The following is a 14,939-nucleotide window of genomic DNA, read 5'->3' on the forward strand; positions in this document are numbered from 1 at the left end:
GTGACCAACACTGAAGTCCTCAAGCGAGGCATTGCTGTTGAAGACGCAGCTGCGCTGGGCAGGGCATATCTCCAGGATGGAAAACCACCGCCTTCCCAAGATTGCCCTGTATGGCGAACTTTCCACCGGCCATCGAAATAGAAGGGCACCAAAGAAGAGGTTCAAGGACTCCTTGGAGAAATCCCTTGGTACCTGTTGCATTAACCATCACCAGTGGTCTGACCTAGCCTCAGATCGCAAAGCATGGAGGCACACCATCCACCAGGCTGTTTCTTCCTTTGAGAACGCACGCATAGCTGGTCTTGAGGACAAAAGGAGATTGAGGAAGAATTGTACTGCTACAGCACCAACCCCAAATCAGACTTTTCCCTGCAGCCACTGTGGCCGGACCTGCCTGTCCCGCATTGGTCTTGTCAGCCACCAGCGAGCCTGCAGCAGACGTGGACTACTGCACCTTTCTTAAATCTTCGTTCGCGAAGTCAAGCTGAGAGAGAGGTATATATATATATATACATGTGTGTGTGTATGGGTGTCAACATTGTTGGTAACTTAAGAGCTGAGCATTGCAATTTGCTATTTAGCAACACCGCTTGGGAACTGTATCATGAGATCTCATCCCCAGCAAGCTCTTCTTACATGCACTATATCTTGCGTACTTTTGCCACAATAAGAAAGGGCTTTAGAGTAACTGGCTAGAATGAAAGATGGCTTTCAACATGCACCAACTGTTTACAGGAATTATGTTTTACATAACACAGAGAATGGCTAGGTAAGAAAATTGAAACTACATCCAAAGCTTTTTTTTTTTTTTTAGAAACTGACTACCTTGCTGGATTCAGGGGAATGCTATAGACATTGTTTATCTTGATTTCAGTAAGGTTTTTGATGAGGTTCCACATACTATCCTTGTTGACAAGTTGACAAGTAAAATGTGGTTTGGATCCTGTTACCGTTAGGTGGATCTGTAACTAGTTGACAGTTCGCACTCAAAGAGTGCTAGTGAATGGTTCCTCATCCTCTTGGAGAGGAGTGACAAATGGAGTGCCTCAAGGATCTGTCCTGTGACCTGTTTTGTTCAACATCTTTATAAACGATTTGGATGAAGGAATAGAGGGAATGCTTATTAAATTTGCAGATGATACTAAATTGGAAGGAGTTGCAAATACAATAGAAGACAGAAGCAGGATACAGGATGACCTTGACAGGCTGGAAAACTGGGCTAAATCAATAAAATAAATTTTAACAGGGATAAATGTAAAGTTCTGCATTTAGGTAGGAAAAATCCAATACATGATTATCGGATGGAGGAGACTTGTCTTAGCAGTAGTATGTGCGAAAAGGATCTAGGGGTCTTAGTGGATCATACGTTGAATTTGAGTCAACAGTGTGATGCGGCAGCTAAAAAGGCAATTGCAATTTTGGGCTGTATCTAGTGTCCAGATCATGTGAAGTGATGGTATCGCTTTGCTCTGGTAAGACCTCACCTGGAGTATTGTGTTCAGTTTTGGGCACCACATTTTAAGAAGGATATAGACAAGCTGGAACGGGTCCAGAGGAGGGCAACAAAGATGGTGAGGGGTCTGGAGACCAAGTTCTATGAAGAAAGGTTGAAGGAGCTGGGCATGTTTAGCCTGGAGAGCAGGCAGCTGAGAGGTGATATGATCACCATCTTCAAGTACTTGAAGGGCTGTCATATAGAGGATGGTGTGGAATTGTTTTCTGTGGCCTCAGAAGGTAGGACCAGAACCAATGCGGTGAAATTAAATCAAAAGAATTTCCAGCTCAACATTAGGAAGAACTTCCTGACCATTAGAGCAGTTTCTCAGTGGAACAGGCTTCCTCGGGAGGTGGTGGGCTCTCCTTCCTTGGAGGTTTTTAAACAGAGGTTAGATGGCCATCTGACAGCAATGAAGATCCTGTGAATTTAGGGGGAGGTATTTGTGAGTTCCTTGCATTGTGCAGGAGGTTGGACTAGATGACCCTGGAGGTCCCTTTCAACTCTATGATTCTATGCTTTTGCTTGCAAAATCTCTAGAAAAAGTGGAAACAAAGGAACAGGTATAGAACATGCTAAAATGCTGTGTGAACTCTGGCATAAGTGTTTGTGGAATGGTGGTAGTGGCATTTTCTATCTATTAATGCCTCCCAAGATTCAACCCCAAATTTACTCACTCGCCAGCATATCTGCAATGCATTTCCATAACAAACTATCTTGATCTCTTTGTCAGTTCTCATCATTCTAAACATAAGCCACATAAGCTATCCTTGATTTCCTCTCAGCATTTACTAAAACAGTGATTCTCAAACACTTCAAAACATTTTTCTAAACTTACTTTTCAGGATCCACTTGCAAAGAACTTTGCTTCTCTCAAAAATGAACATTAGTTACATTTAATAAGTTTTATATGTTTTTCATTTTTAGCATTCATCAATGAATGGTATTAATGAGCAATAAGGCTGTATTCATGGACATTCTGTGCATTATATATAGTGAGGCACATATTTGGTATCAAGTTTTCCCATTGTTTCTTCCCAGCTCACCTAGTTCCACCTCATCTCTCATTGGCTCACAAGACAGCTGTAAAATTCACAAATCATTTCTAGGCTTTGACCAGCAGTTTAAGAACTCATATTCAAACATCTTAAGTTTTGTTGGGAAGGCCCTATTTGGCATAATCCCTTTTATTTACTGTAGTGGCACAATACCGCTGTTTGACATTATTTTGATAAGAAATGATGTAGGTGAAAAAAATAACCTGTCAAACACCCTTGAACTATAAAATATGAATTAGCACATCAAATGATACAAGGAAAAACTCAGTATAAACTTTTGACAAGAACTACATAAAGAAAAAGTAAATTTTTGAAACTTTTACCTTCAATTTTGATCCATGAGACACAGGATAAACTGCATCTGGTCCTGGAGGGATGAACAACTCCCATTTGCCAAAATCCATTTTCTTATATGGATGAGAAAATGGATTCCAGTTATCTGGAATTTAAAAAAAAAACCATGTATTAAAATTCATATAAAACAGGAACATGAATGCATACTGTTGTCTGGAGCCAGTACAGCATAACACCAGAGCTTTTTTTGAGCAGGAACGCACAGGAATGCAGTTCCGTCTGGCTTGGTGTCAGGGGTGTGGCCTAATACGCAAATGTGTTCCTGCTGGGCTTTTTTGTAGAAACAATGGTGGCATCAGGGAATGTAGCTTAATATGAAAATAAGTTTCTGCTGGGCTTTTTCTACAAAAAAAGCCCTGCGATAACACTAAGACTGTTTTCATGTAAGAATCCTACTGGTTCAAGATTACCAGCCATAATTGATAGGTTATTTTAATATTAAAATTGGAATTTCAAACTGTTTCAAATGATGTAGTGAACAAAATAACTTTTATGTGTACTCTCCCTAATAACTCATCTGATATCCTGACACCTGAAGCCAGTCAGTAAACTGCCAGCACAAGCACAGTTGTGCCAATATAGGTGACCAGACATAGGAAATGCTGTGGGAGGAGCAGGATTTAGTCAGTATCCTAAGACATCTTAACCTATGTTCTTTGCCCGGTGCACCACTAATCTAATTAGTGGTAATCTAATCAAGCTCCCTGCCTGAGGCGACAGAACCCCTAGCACTGGGGCTGCCTCTCGTATCAAAGTTTCACATCCTAATTGTCTCATATTAATTATTTGCTAAGCATTTAGCACTCTTACTTGAGAAACAACCCTTGGCACTTACTTTGAGGGGTCCTTCTCCCCAGAGGAAAGGAGGACATCTTGGGTGTTTCCCACCATCCAATCAGGGAGGCAGGAATCAAAACTCTTCCTGTGGAGTGGGAACACCCCTTTCTCAGTTCAGGAAACTCCGAGAAGCAGTGTTCACTACTCTTTACAGACCTCTTTGACTGAGACATTCTTGTCAAACACTGCATTGGTGGCCGCATTGCAGACTGAATGAGCTGTGATCCCCTGAGGTACCTGAAGGTTCAGCGCTCTATATGCCTCAGCAATACACTGCCTAACAGAATAACTAATAGCAGATTTGGACATTTTATGGCCTAGGTTCGGAGCAGTAATGTTAATGAACATCGAGTCAGTCTTGCGAAAGGGCTGAGTTCTAGAAATATAAAACTTTAGAGCACAGCAAACGTGTAAAGTAAGCCATGCACGCTCTTTAGGGTGCTGCAGATTTGGACAAAATTATAGTAGGGACATCTCATGAACTCTATGAAACTTGGATAAAACCTTCAGTAGGAAGGTGGGGTCTGTGTTAAGAACCACTTTATCAGTATGGAAAGTGCAGAGCTCCTTCTTGAAGGACAATGCTCTGAACGCCGAACTCCTTCTTGCCGAAGTCACTGCTACCAAGGAAAATCACCTTCATGCAAAGCCACTTTAGAGGTACGATCCTGATGGGTTCAAAGATGGGTTCATTTCAGAGAGCTCTGAGAGAGAGCAGAAAACCTCTGAGATAGAGCAGAGAATAACTGATATAAGGGTGAGCAGCTGGGGAAGTTGCTGAGAGTTTCTGGGTTTGTGTGGCTGCTGAAAATTCTGAGTTTGTGGTTTGCTGATGAACTGCTATTTGCTTGGTTGAGTGGGCTAAAGGTGAATGAAGGTGATTATTGCTGATTGATTAGGAGTGGCTGTGTTCCCCACCCTTTTGCATTGTTAAGCTGCACCTTGTCAGAGAGCTAAAGGGCTCTTGGCTTGTGGCTCTTAGCCTGGAGGCTGTGTAAGCTCCAGGAATCCAGATCCCTATTTTCCTTGTGTTCCCAATAAAGTAAGTTGACCCTCCAGAAGGGGAGCCACATAAACAAACAGAATTTAAAGGGGACTGCATATTTAAAAAAAAAAAACCTATCATGAAGGTAGAATGCCAGCAGGGGGGTAGGAGCTTTCCAGTGTTTTGCACTGTGTCACATGTATGACTATCTACCCACAGGACAGAAGTCTTGGGTGTGTGCTCAATGCAAGGAGCACCTGGTCCTCAGGGAATGAGTTCGTACCCTTGAGGCCAAGGTAACTGACCTGGAGAAGCAGAGACATTCAATTAGACACTCGGAGAAGACTCTCGGGGACGTATCAGATGAGCCCCACTCTGACGTGGCAGCCCTGTAGCTACCAGGGAGCATGAGGGTCGAGAGGAAACAGGGCACCGTGCTGATGATAAGGGGAATGCGACCTCAGAAGGGACCTCTTCTTCAATTGGTGAGCAGGAATCCTTTCGCGCCAAGGAACCATCCCTGGGCAGGGAGAGAGGAGGGGTCTTGGTAGTTGGTGATTTGATCAATAGGCAAGTAGATAGCTGGGTGGAAAAAGCGCATACTGACCATATGGTGACTTGCCTGCCTGGTGCGATGGTAGAGGACATTACGCGTGTAGTGGATAAGCTGATAGACAGTGCTGGGGATGAGCTAGTGGTCATGGTGCATGTTGGCACCAACGATGTGGGGAAATGCAATCGTGAGGTCCTGGAGGAAAGATTTAGGCTGCTAGGTGAGAGACTTAAAACCAGGACCTCCAAGGTAGCCTTCTCAGAAGTGCTACCTGTTCCACATGCAGGGCAGGAGAGACAGGCACAAATTAGAAGTCTCAATGTGTGGATGAGACGATGGTGTAGGGAGGAAGGGTTTAAGTTTGTTAGGCACTGGGATGCTGTCTGGGACAAGTGTGAACTGTACAAAAGAGACCGTCTCCACTTGTCACCAGATGGAACCAGGCTGCTGGCACTTAAAATCAAAAAGGTGGCAGAGCACTTTTTAAACTAAATCTTGGGGGAAAGCCGACAGGAGATGAAATGTCTCTGGTTCGGGAGGACTCATCTCAAAGAGATGAAAGGTTAGCTGTTACTTTTCTACTTTCCTCTGGTTCGGGAGGACTCATCTCAAAGAGATGAAGGGTTAGTTGTTACTTTTCTACCGGGTAATGGATCAGAGTTGTCCACTGAGTTGGTGACAAACAGTATGGACTGTCTGCCAAAGTCTTGTGGCAGCAGGAGGAAGGTTGCGGGCCTAGCTTGCCTGGGAAATTACAGATGTTTGTATGCAAATGCTAGAAGTGTTTGAAGTAAAATTGGTGAGTTGGAATGTTTAGTGTTTGGAGAAAACATAGACATTGTGGGAATTTCAGAACCTTGGTGGAATGAGGAGAATCAGTGGGACACGGTGATTCCTGGATATAAGTTATATCGGAAGGATAGGGACGGAAGGGTTGGAGGTGGGGTGGCTCTGTATGTCAGAGAGGGTATAAGGTGTAGTAAGACTGAGGCCAGAGGATTAGATTCCCTTCTAAAAATGCTTTGCGTTGAAATAGAGGGCCAAAAAGGAAATTTAACTATGGGAGTTTGTTATCGCCCACCAAATCAAAGGATAGAGGACGATTATAATATGATAGAAGGATTACAGATAGTGGCTAAACGTAAAAACTGTGTCATAATAGGTGACTTTAACTACCCGCAGATTGATTGGGTCAATATGTGTTCAGATCAAGAGAAAGAGATTGAGTTTCTTGATGCTCTCAGTGACTGTGCTATGGAGCAGATGGTCTCAGAACCTACCAGGGGTAGGGCGATCCTGGATTTGGTCCTAAGTAATGCCCAAGACTAGGTGAGAGATGTAAAAGTGATCACACCACTTGGGAGCAGTGACCATAACGTTATTGATTTCACCATTTGTATAAATAGAGAGTTGCCCCAAAAGACCAGCACAACCACGTTTAACTTTAAAAGGGGTAAAATCTCTGAGATGAGGAGGCATGTGAAGAGGAAACTGAAAGGAAAGGTAAATACAGTCAAAACCCTTGGGGAAGCTTGAAGGCTATTTAAAACTACAATCCAAGAAGCTCAGATAAAATATATACCACAAGTTAGGAAAGGCACAAACAGGTATAAGAAAAGGCCTGCATGGTTAAGAAACAAAGACCAATTTCGCACTAGAGCTTTATTCTTGGTTTAACTCTATCCCCAAACTGACTTTCTACACTAGAATCAGAGAATCAGAGAAACCAACTTTATGACTCTATGATTCTATGGTTTTAGAGTAGAAAGTCAGTTTGGGGACAGAGTTAAACCAGGATTAAAGCTCTAGTGCGAAATTGGTCAAAGTAATGGAAGCTGTAAAAGGTAAGAAGGACTCCTTTAAGTGGTGGAAAGCTAGTCCAAGTGAGATTAATAAAAGGGAACACAGGCTGTGGCAAATCAAATGAAAGATTGTGATCAGGCAGGCAAAAAACATGAGGAGAATATTGCAAAAAACAATAAAAATTTCTTCAAATATATTAGAAGGAGGAAACCAGCAAGAGAGGCAGTAGGGCCCTTGGATAACCAAGGGGTAAAAGGATTACTGAAGGAGGATAGGGAAATGGCTGAGAAGCTGAATGCATTTTTTGTCTCCCTCTTCACTGTGGAAGACGAGAAGTGTTTGCCTGCTCCAGAACCACTAATTTTGGAAGGGGTGTTGAAAGACCTGAGTCAGATTGAGGTGACAAGAGAGGAGGTCCTACAACTGATAGATAAATTAAAAACTAATAAGTCACTAGGTCCGGATAGCATACATCCAAGAGTTCTGAAAGAACTCAAAGTTGAACTTGTGGATCTCCTGACAAAAATATGTAATTTTTCATTGAAATCTGCCTCCATTCCTGAGGACTGGAAGGTAGCAAATGACACCCCCATCTTTTAAAAGGGTTCCAGAGAAGATCCGGGAAATTACAGGCCAGTCAGTCTGACTTAAATTCCGGGAAAGTTGGTAGAAACCATTATCAAGGACAGAATGAGTAGGCACATTGATGAACACAGGTTATTGAGGAAGACTCAGCATGGGTTCTGTAAGGGAAGATCTTGCCTCACTAACCTGTTACATTTCTTTGAGGGGGTGAACAAACATGTGGACAAAGGAGACCCAATAGATGTTGTTTACCTTGACTTCCAGAAAGCTTTTGATAAAGTTCCTCATCAAAGGCTCCTTAGAAAGCTCGAGAGTCATGGAGTAAAAGGACAGGTTTTCTTGTGGATCAAAAACTGGCTAATTAATAGGAAGCAGAGAGTGAGTATAAATGGGCAGTCTTCGCAGTGGAGGACGGTAAGCAGTGGGGTGCTGCAGGGTTCGGTTCTAGGTCCCATGCTCTTTAACTTGTTCATAAATGATTTGGAGTTGGGAGTGAGCAGTGAAGTGGCCAAGTTTGCAGATGACTCTAAATTGTTCAGGGTGGTGAGAGCCAGAGAGGATTGTGAGGCACTTCAAAGAGATCGTTGAGGCTGGGTGAGTGGGCGTCAATGTGGCAGATGAGGTTTAATGTGGCCAAGTGCAAAGTAAAGCACATTGGGTCCAAGAATCCCAGCTATAAATACAAGTTGATGTGAACTGGTAGAGACTGACCAAGAGAGAGATCTTGGGGTCATGGTAGATAACTCACTGAAAATGTCAAGACAGTGTGCGATTGCAATAAAAAAGGCCAACGCCATGCTGGGAATTATTAGAAAGGGAATTGAAAACAAATCAGCCAGTATCATAACCCCCCTGTATAAATTGATGGTGTGGTCTCATTTGGAATACTGTGTGCAATTCTGGACACCGCACCTCAAAAAGGATATTATAGCATTGGAAAAAGTCCAGAAAAGGTTCAATTACCAGATTTAAAATTCTATAATGAAGCAATTTGCTTAGTGTGGATGAAATAATAAAATAATAATAATAATAATAATAATAATAATAATAATAATAATAATAATAATAATAATAATAATAATAATAATAATAATAATAAAATTTTATTTATATCCCGCCCTACCCGCCTAGGCAGGCTCAGGGCGGCTAACAGCATTTCATAAACATACAATATAGTGAATATAAAAACTTTAAAATCAATATTATTTAAAAACCAGTCAGTATATAATTAAAATTTATAACTTAGTCTGACAGTGGCGATGGTATTTTTGACGCTAATTTCTGTCAGTTTACATAATTTACATAATGACACAGGTCCTTAGACAGGACCGTATTTGCGGATCCCTTTATTAACAACCTTATTCAGCAGTCCGTATAAGCTAGCTTGAAGAGGGTAGTCTTGCAGGCCCTGTGGAACTGATCAAGGTTCCGCAGGGCCCGCACCTCCTCAGAAAGCTGATTCCATAGGGCAGGGGCCGCGATTGAAAAGGCCCGTGCCCGGGTGTTCTGAAGTTTAATCTCTTTTGGCCCAGGGATAGTCATTTTATTTTTCCTGGCTGACCTCAGTGCTCTCTGGGGTTCGTATGGGGAAAGACGGTCCCTCAGGTAGGCCGGTCCTCAGCCATATAAGGCTTTAAAGGTAATGACCAACACTTTGTACTGGACCCGGTATGTAATTGGCAGCCAGTGCAGTCCGCGTAGCCCCAGCTGTATATGCTCCCACCTCGGGAGTCCTAACAACAGCCTGGCCGCCGCGTTCTGCACTAGCTGCAGCCTCCTGGTCCGGCACAAAGGTAGCCCCAAGTAGAGGGCATTACAGTAGTCTAATCTTGAGGTGACCGTCGCATGGATCACTGTTGCGAGGTCCCGACACTCTAGGAAAGGGGCCAACTGCCTTGCCCGCCAACTGCCTTGAAAGAATGGATAACGCTGTTAAACAAAAAACTTCTAGTGTTGTAAGGTCACGGAAATAAATTTGGCTGGCACGCATATTTGTATTATGGAAAAAAGAGGATGAATGGTCTTTTCTCTCACCATGGTATAAGAAGCAATTTATTAAATACATGAACAAAATACAAGAAATATGGAGATGAGAGAAGACCTTTATGGATAGTGCCAGCTGAAGTAATAAAGATAACGGCTGAGATAGGTGAAGAAAAGTGGCTGTCATATAATCAATTGTTAAAAATAAAAAGTTGAAAAATAGAACTGAAAACTGCTGAAGAATTGAGTCACAAATATGATTGGTTTCAAATGCAACAAATAAAGAGCTTGGTAGAGAATGACATTAAAACTGAAGGAATAAGGAAAGAGCAAACAGAAATGGAAAAAGTTCTGCTTGGAGACAATGATGAACTAATTTCAAAAGTATACAAATTATTTTTACAATGGTCTACAGAAGATGAAGTAGTGAAATCTCAAATGATTAAATGGGCAATTAATGTAAATAAAGAAATAAAGATGGAATCTTGGGAATATCTGTGGAAGAACTGTATGAAACTCGCAACATGTCAAAGTATTAAAGAAAATTGTTTTAAGATGATGTATAGACGGTATATAACTCCTAAAAAATTGGCAAAGATGAATAATAAGATGCCAAACAGATGTTGGAAATGTAAAAAGCATGAAGGTTCTTTCTACCATATGTGGTGGACCTGTGAAAGAGCTAAAATGTTTTGGCAGATGATTCAGCAAGAGATTTCTAAGATCTTGGGATATGAGTTTAACAAAGTTGCAGAGACTTTTCTGTTGGGACTACAAATGGAAACATTTCCAAAAGAAGATGGAACTTTAATCTGGTACTTGCTCTCAGCCGCTAGGACATTGTATGCGCAGTTGTGGAAGCAAGAAAAAATACCAGAAAAATGGGATTGGATTATAAAAGTTATGACATGGAGTGAAATGGACAAATTAACAAGAATATTAAAAGACTATGATTTGGAAGTTTTTAAGATGGAGTGGAAGAAGTTCAGAAGATATGTAGAAAAAGAGTGGAAAATAAAAGGACATTGGACAATTTTTGATAATGATTAAGTTTTAAAAGAAGAATATAACTATTGGGTTTTTTTAATAGTTAAGGGTACCTTTAATATTTGGGGTTTTTTTAAAGTAAATAACACTGGCGGGGGTCAAATAACGGGGGGAGAGGTGGGGAAAAAGTAAGATATGGGGTAGATAAAAAAAATTTTAAGTTGTAAGATATTGATATAGATTTGCTACCATATGTTACCAATAAAATTGTTTATACTCGGAAAAAGTCCAGAAAAGGGCAACTAGAATGATTAAAGGGTTGGAACACTTTCCCTATGAAGAAAGGTTAAAATGCTTGGGGCTCTTTAGCTTGGAGAAACGTCGACTGCGTGGTGACATGATAGAGGTTTATAAGATAATGCATGGGATGGAGAAAGTAGAGAAAGAAGTACTCACAATACAAGAACTCGTGGGCATTCGATGAAATTGCTGAGCAGTCAGGTTAAAATGGATAAAAGGAAGTACTTCTTCACCCAAAGGGTGATTAACATGTGGAATTCACTGCCACAGGAGGTGGTTGCGGCTACAAGCATAGACAGCTTCAAGAGGGGGTTAGATAAAAATATGGAGCAGAGGTCCATCAGTGGCTATTAGCCACAGCGGGTATATGTATGTGTGTGTGTGTGTATATATATATAATTTTTTGGGCCACTGTGTGACACAGAGTGTTGGACTGGATGGGCCATTGGCCTGATCCAACATGGCTTCTCTTATGTTCTTATGTAAAGGGTGGTTTGGTCAGAGCTGTCACCACTGGATTAAGTCACCAGGTGGAAAACCTGTGCAATGGAGGAGGGGAGGTCAAGGTGGCTCCCCTAAGAAACCTGATGATGTGAGGGTGAGTGGATTCACGGCCTCCAGTTTCTGTATTACTGAAGAAAGTGCCGCCCCTGCCTCCAGAGGGTAGCTGGTTTAAGGCCTGCTTTTAGTCCGTCCTGAAGGAACAGGACAATGGCATGCACAGAAGGCAGTAATGGGTCTGCCTTCTTCCATCTGCACCATCTATGGAAGGCCTTCCATGATGTGTTGTAGATCCTGATGGTAGACAGCTTTCTAGAGAACAAAACTGTATTTGTCATATCTGTCAACAAGCCCCGTTCTAGCAATGCTTGCCACTCAACCTCCACACAGTCAGCTGCAGCCATTCTGGATGGGGATGCCAAACCGGACCCTGTGACAGTGAGTCTGACTATATCGGAAGATGGAGAAGTTCGGTAACTGCCATGAAACAGAGTGAGGAAAACCATGGATGCCGAGGCCACCATGGTGTTACTAACAGAATTTCAGCTCTCTGTTGGTGAATTACTCTGAGAAGATTAGGAATGATCAGGATGGGTGGGAAGGCGTACATCAGTCCTGGGGGCCAGACAGACATAAGGACATCCATGGCTTCTGCCTGCTGATGAAGGTATCTGGTAAAGAAATTAGGGAGTTGGTGGTTCTGAGGGGATGTGAAGAGATCCATCACCGGGAGCCCAAAGACCTCTACTTTCATGCGGAAGAGCTTCTTGTTCATCTCCCACTTCCCTAGGAACACATTCTCTCTGCTGAGCCAGTCTGCCTTGGTGTTGAGGGACCCTTTGATGTGCTCCACTCTTATGGATGCCAGGTGCTATTCCACCCAGCTGAAGAGCTGTGTTGCTTCCTTTAGAGCCCTGACCTTGAACCCCCTTGGTGATTCAGGTATGCCTTTGCTGAGATGTCGGTATGGATGAGAATGTGCTGATAGACCAAATCTTTCTCAAAGTGGAGAAGAGCCAAGTGAATGGTCCTCAGCTCCAAAACGTTGATGGGTAGCCATGCTTCATTGTGGGAACACTGACCTTGTGTTATGTTGTTACTCATAGTTGCCCCCCAGCCGTGAAGACTCACGTCCAAAAAGAGTTGTAGTTCCATCTCCACATAGTACTGCCTTCCCCATCTCAAGTTGGCCTCTCTCGTCCACCACGACAGACTGTCCCAAACTGGCAATGGCACCTGAAGCAGGATGCTGCGCTTCTCCATGGTCTGTTGTTGATAGGGATGTAGGAAGGACTGAAATGCCCTGGTGTGAAAATGACCCCATTGTACTGCATCAAGGTTCGATGATCAGCACTCCCATCAGTTTTGCTAGGGTCGGGACAGACAATGACATGGAATGGATAACTATCTGTGATAGCTGCTTGGTCCTGCGCACTTTTTCCTCTGGGAGGAATAGAGTGTTCAGTCTGGTATCTATGATTATGTCCAAGAGTTCCAGCCTCTGAGCAGGTCTGATGTGACTCTTGTCTTAAGTTGTGCAGGAAGCTGTGCTGCCTCAGACAGAGCATGGTCTGTTGAATGTCTTGAAAAGACTTTTTCTTTGAGGAGGAACAGATCAGTATATTGTCTAGGTACAGGTGAATGTGTATTCCCTGCTGTCAAAGGTGGAAGACTATATTCACCAGTACCTTTGTGAAGACCCTTGTCGCTGTGGCCAGGCCAAAGAGCAACGCTCGGAATTGATAAGAACATTTGTTGATGCAAAAAATTGAGATGCAAGGGGAGTATCAGTATGTGGAGGTAGGCCTCCAGGTAGGTCAGGTCTAGGGAGGCTAGATACTCCTGTGGTTGAAGAGCTTCCAGAACACTCTTGAGTTATTTATTTAGTAGGCTTTGGAGGTGATGTTTCTTGCAATTGGGTTGGAACGTAGCAATGACACCAGAAAACAATGTGGAGGAGATTTTATGAATTCTGTTGCATAGCCACGCTAAAAAATTTCTAATGTCCAGGCGTCAGCCTTGGAGTCCACCCATGCCGCAGCGAAGTGAAGAAGGCGGGCTCCCACTGTAATGGCATCCCAGTCATGCCTTGTTAGGTTTGGCGTCTCTGTCCTTGTCTGCTCTGTCCATCTGTTGCCTTTGAAACCTGTTACCTGAGAAGGATTTATGAAAGGACTGTCTAGACTGACCCCAAGGTGACTTTCTAGAGTCCTGTCTAGCTTACGAGCTGTTTGAAGATGAACAAAAGGATTGAGACCCAAAACCTCTTCTGTCAGAACAGCGAAAGAACAGCATGGCCTTCTTTTTGTTCCTGGTCTCCACAAAGATCTTTTCCAGGGAATCACCGAAACATCTTTCACCCTGAAAGGGATAGGAGGCCACAACATGTAGACTGTAAGTCTACAGGCAAAGCGCAAAACCAAATGCCTCTTCTGGCCACAGAGGCCGCCGCCATTGCTCTAGAGCAGGGTTTCCCAAACTTTTCTTTCCCATGGCCCGGTTATTTTTATACTTCTCCTTCGTGACTCACTAAAATTTGTGGTGGAGCCAGGAGACAGGAATTATGGCATTTCCTGGAGTGTCAAAGGCCAAGTGATGTCATTTCTGAGACACACTGAACCGAAACTCCACCTTTTCCTATGATGTCACTTCTAAAATGTTCACCAGTGGGGCCAGGGCACTAGAAGACCCCACTGTTGCTTCCCCCCCTCCCAGCACCAAGAATACAGACAGAGCATCACTTGCAGGGAAAGAAAGGAAGGGGGGGCAAAGAAAAAAAAGTCTTCCTCACCATCAGATGACCTCAGCCAGCAATAATTCTGCCCAGGGGTCGTTTGGTAAAAAAAAAAAAGCTACTGGAATGCCCACTCCCCGCCCCTCCCGGCTGAAAAAAACACACACACCTTTCTTTGCTGCCCAGGCCTCCCAGGGAAATCTCCCCAAAAGAACATACTGCAAGGCACAGGAAAGCTCATACCTTGAAGAACACTTCATGGGTCTAAAGTGCCAGTGGATGCCAGCTTTTCTCTCAAACACTGGGGGGGGGGGGGGGAGAGAAGGAAGGAGAGGCAGCCCAGCTCTTCTCTGCACAACACAGAGACAGAGGAAGGAAGCCATACAGAGCTCAGACTTTGCAGCCTGTGTCAGTCTTCAAGGCTAGCTTTTCTCTGCACAACAGAGAGACGGGGGAAGGAAGGAAGCCAAATGGAGTGCAGGCTTTGCAGCCTGTGTCAGTTTTCAAGGCTAGCTTTTATCTGCACAACAGAGAGACAGGGGAAGGAAGCCAAATGGAGAGCAGGCTTTGCAGCAGCCTGTGTCAATCTTCAAGGCTAGCTTTTTTCTGCACAACAGAGAGATGGGGGAAGAAAGGAAGCAGAGCAGAGGTCATGCTTTGCTGGGGGCGGGGCTAGCTTTGGCTTTTCTTGTGACCCGGTAGTGAGGCTTCCGTGGCCCGGTACCGGGTCACGACCCTGCAAATGTGAAACACTGCTCTAGAGC

The 14,939-nt window shown here is 43.4% G+C and overlaps 1 protein-coding gene across 2 annotated transcripts in view; it reads right to left on the reverse strand.

The window, feature by feature from the left end:
• Positions 1-14,939, reverse strand: part of GBE1 (1,4-alpha-glucan branching enzyme 1) — a 349,834-nt gene that overhangs the window by 261,593 nt on the left and 73,302 nt on the right. For both annotated transcript variants that reach the window (XM_060234428.1, XM_060234427.1), the window contains exon 3: positions 2,877-2,992. In XM_060234428.1, the coding sequence (XP_060090411.1) occupies positions 2,877-2,992 (116 nt within the window). The remainder of the gene's footprint in view (positions 1-2,876; positions 2,993-14,939) is intronic.

This window comes from Heteronotia binoei, chromosome 3 (assembly GCF_032191835.1).
Source record: "Heteronotia binoei isolate CCM8104 ecotype False Entrance Well chromosome 3, APGP_CSIRO_Hbin_v1, whole genome shotgun sequence".
Lineage (NCBI taxonomy): Eukaryota > Metazoa > Chordata > Lepidosauria > Squamata > Gekkonidae > Heteronotia > Heteronotia binoei.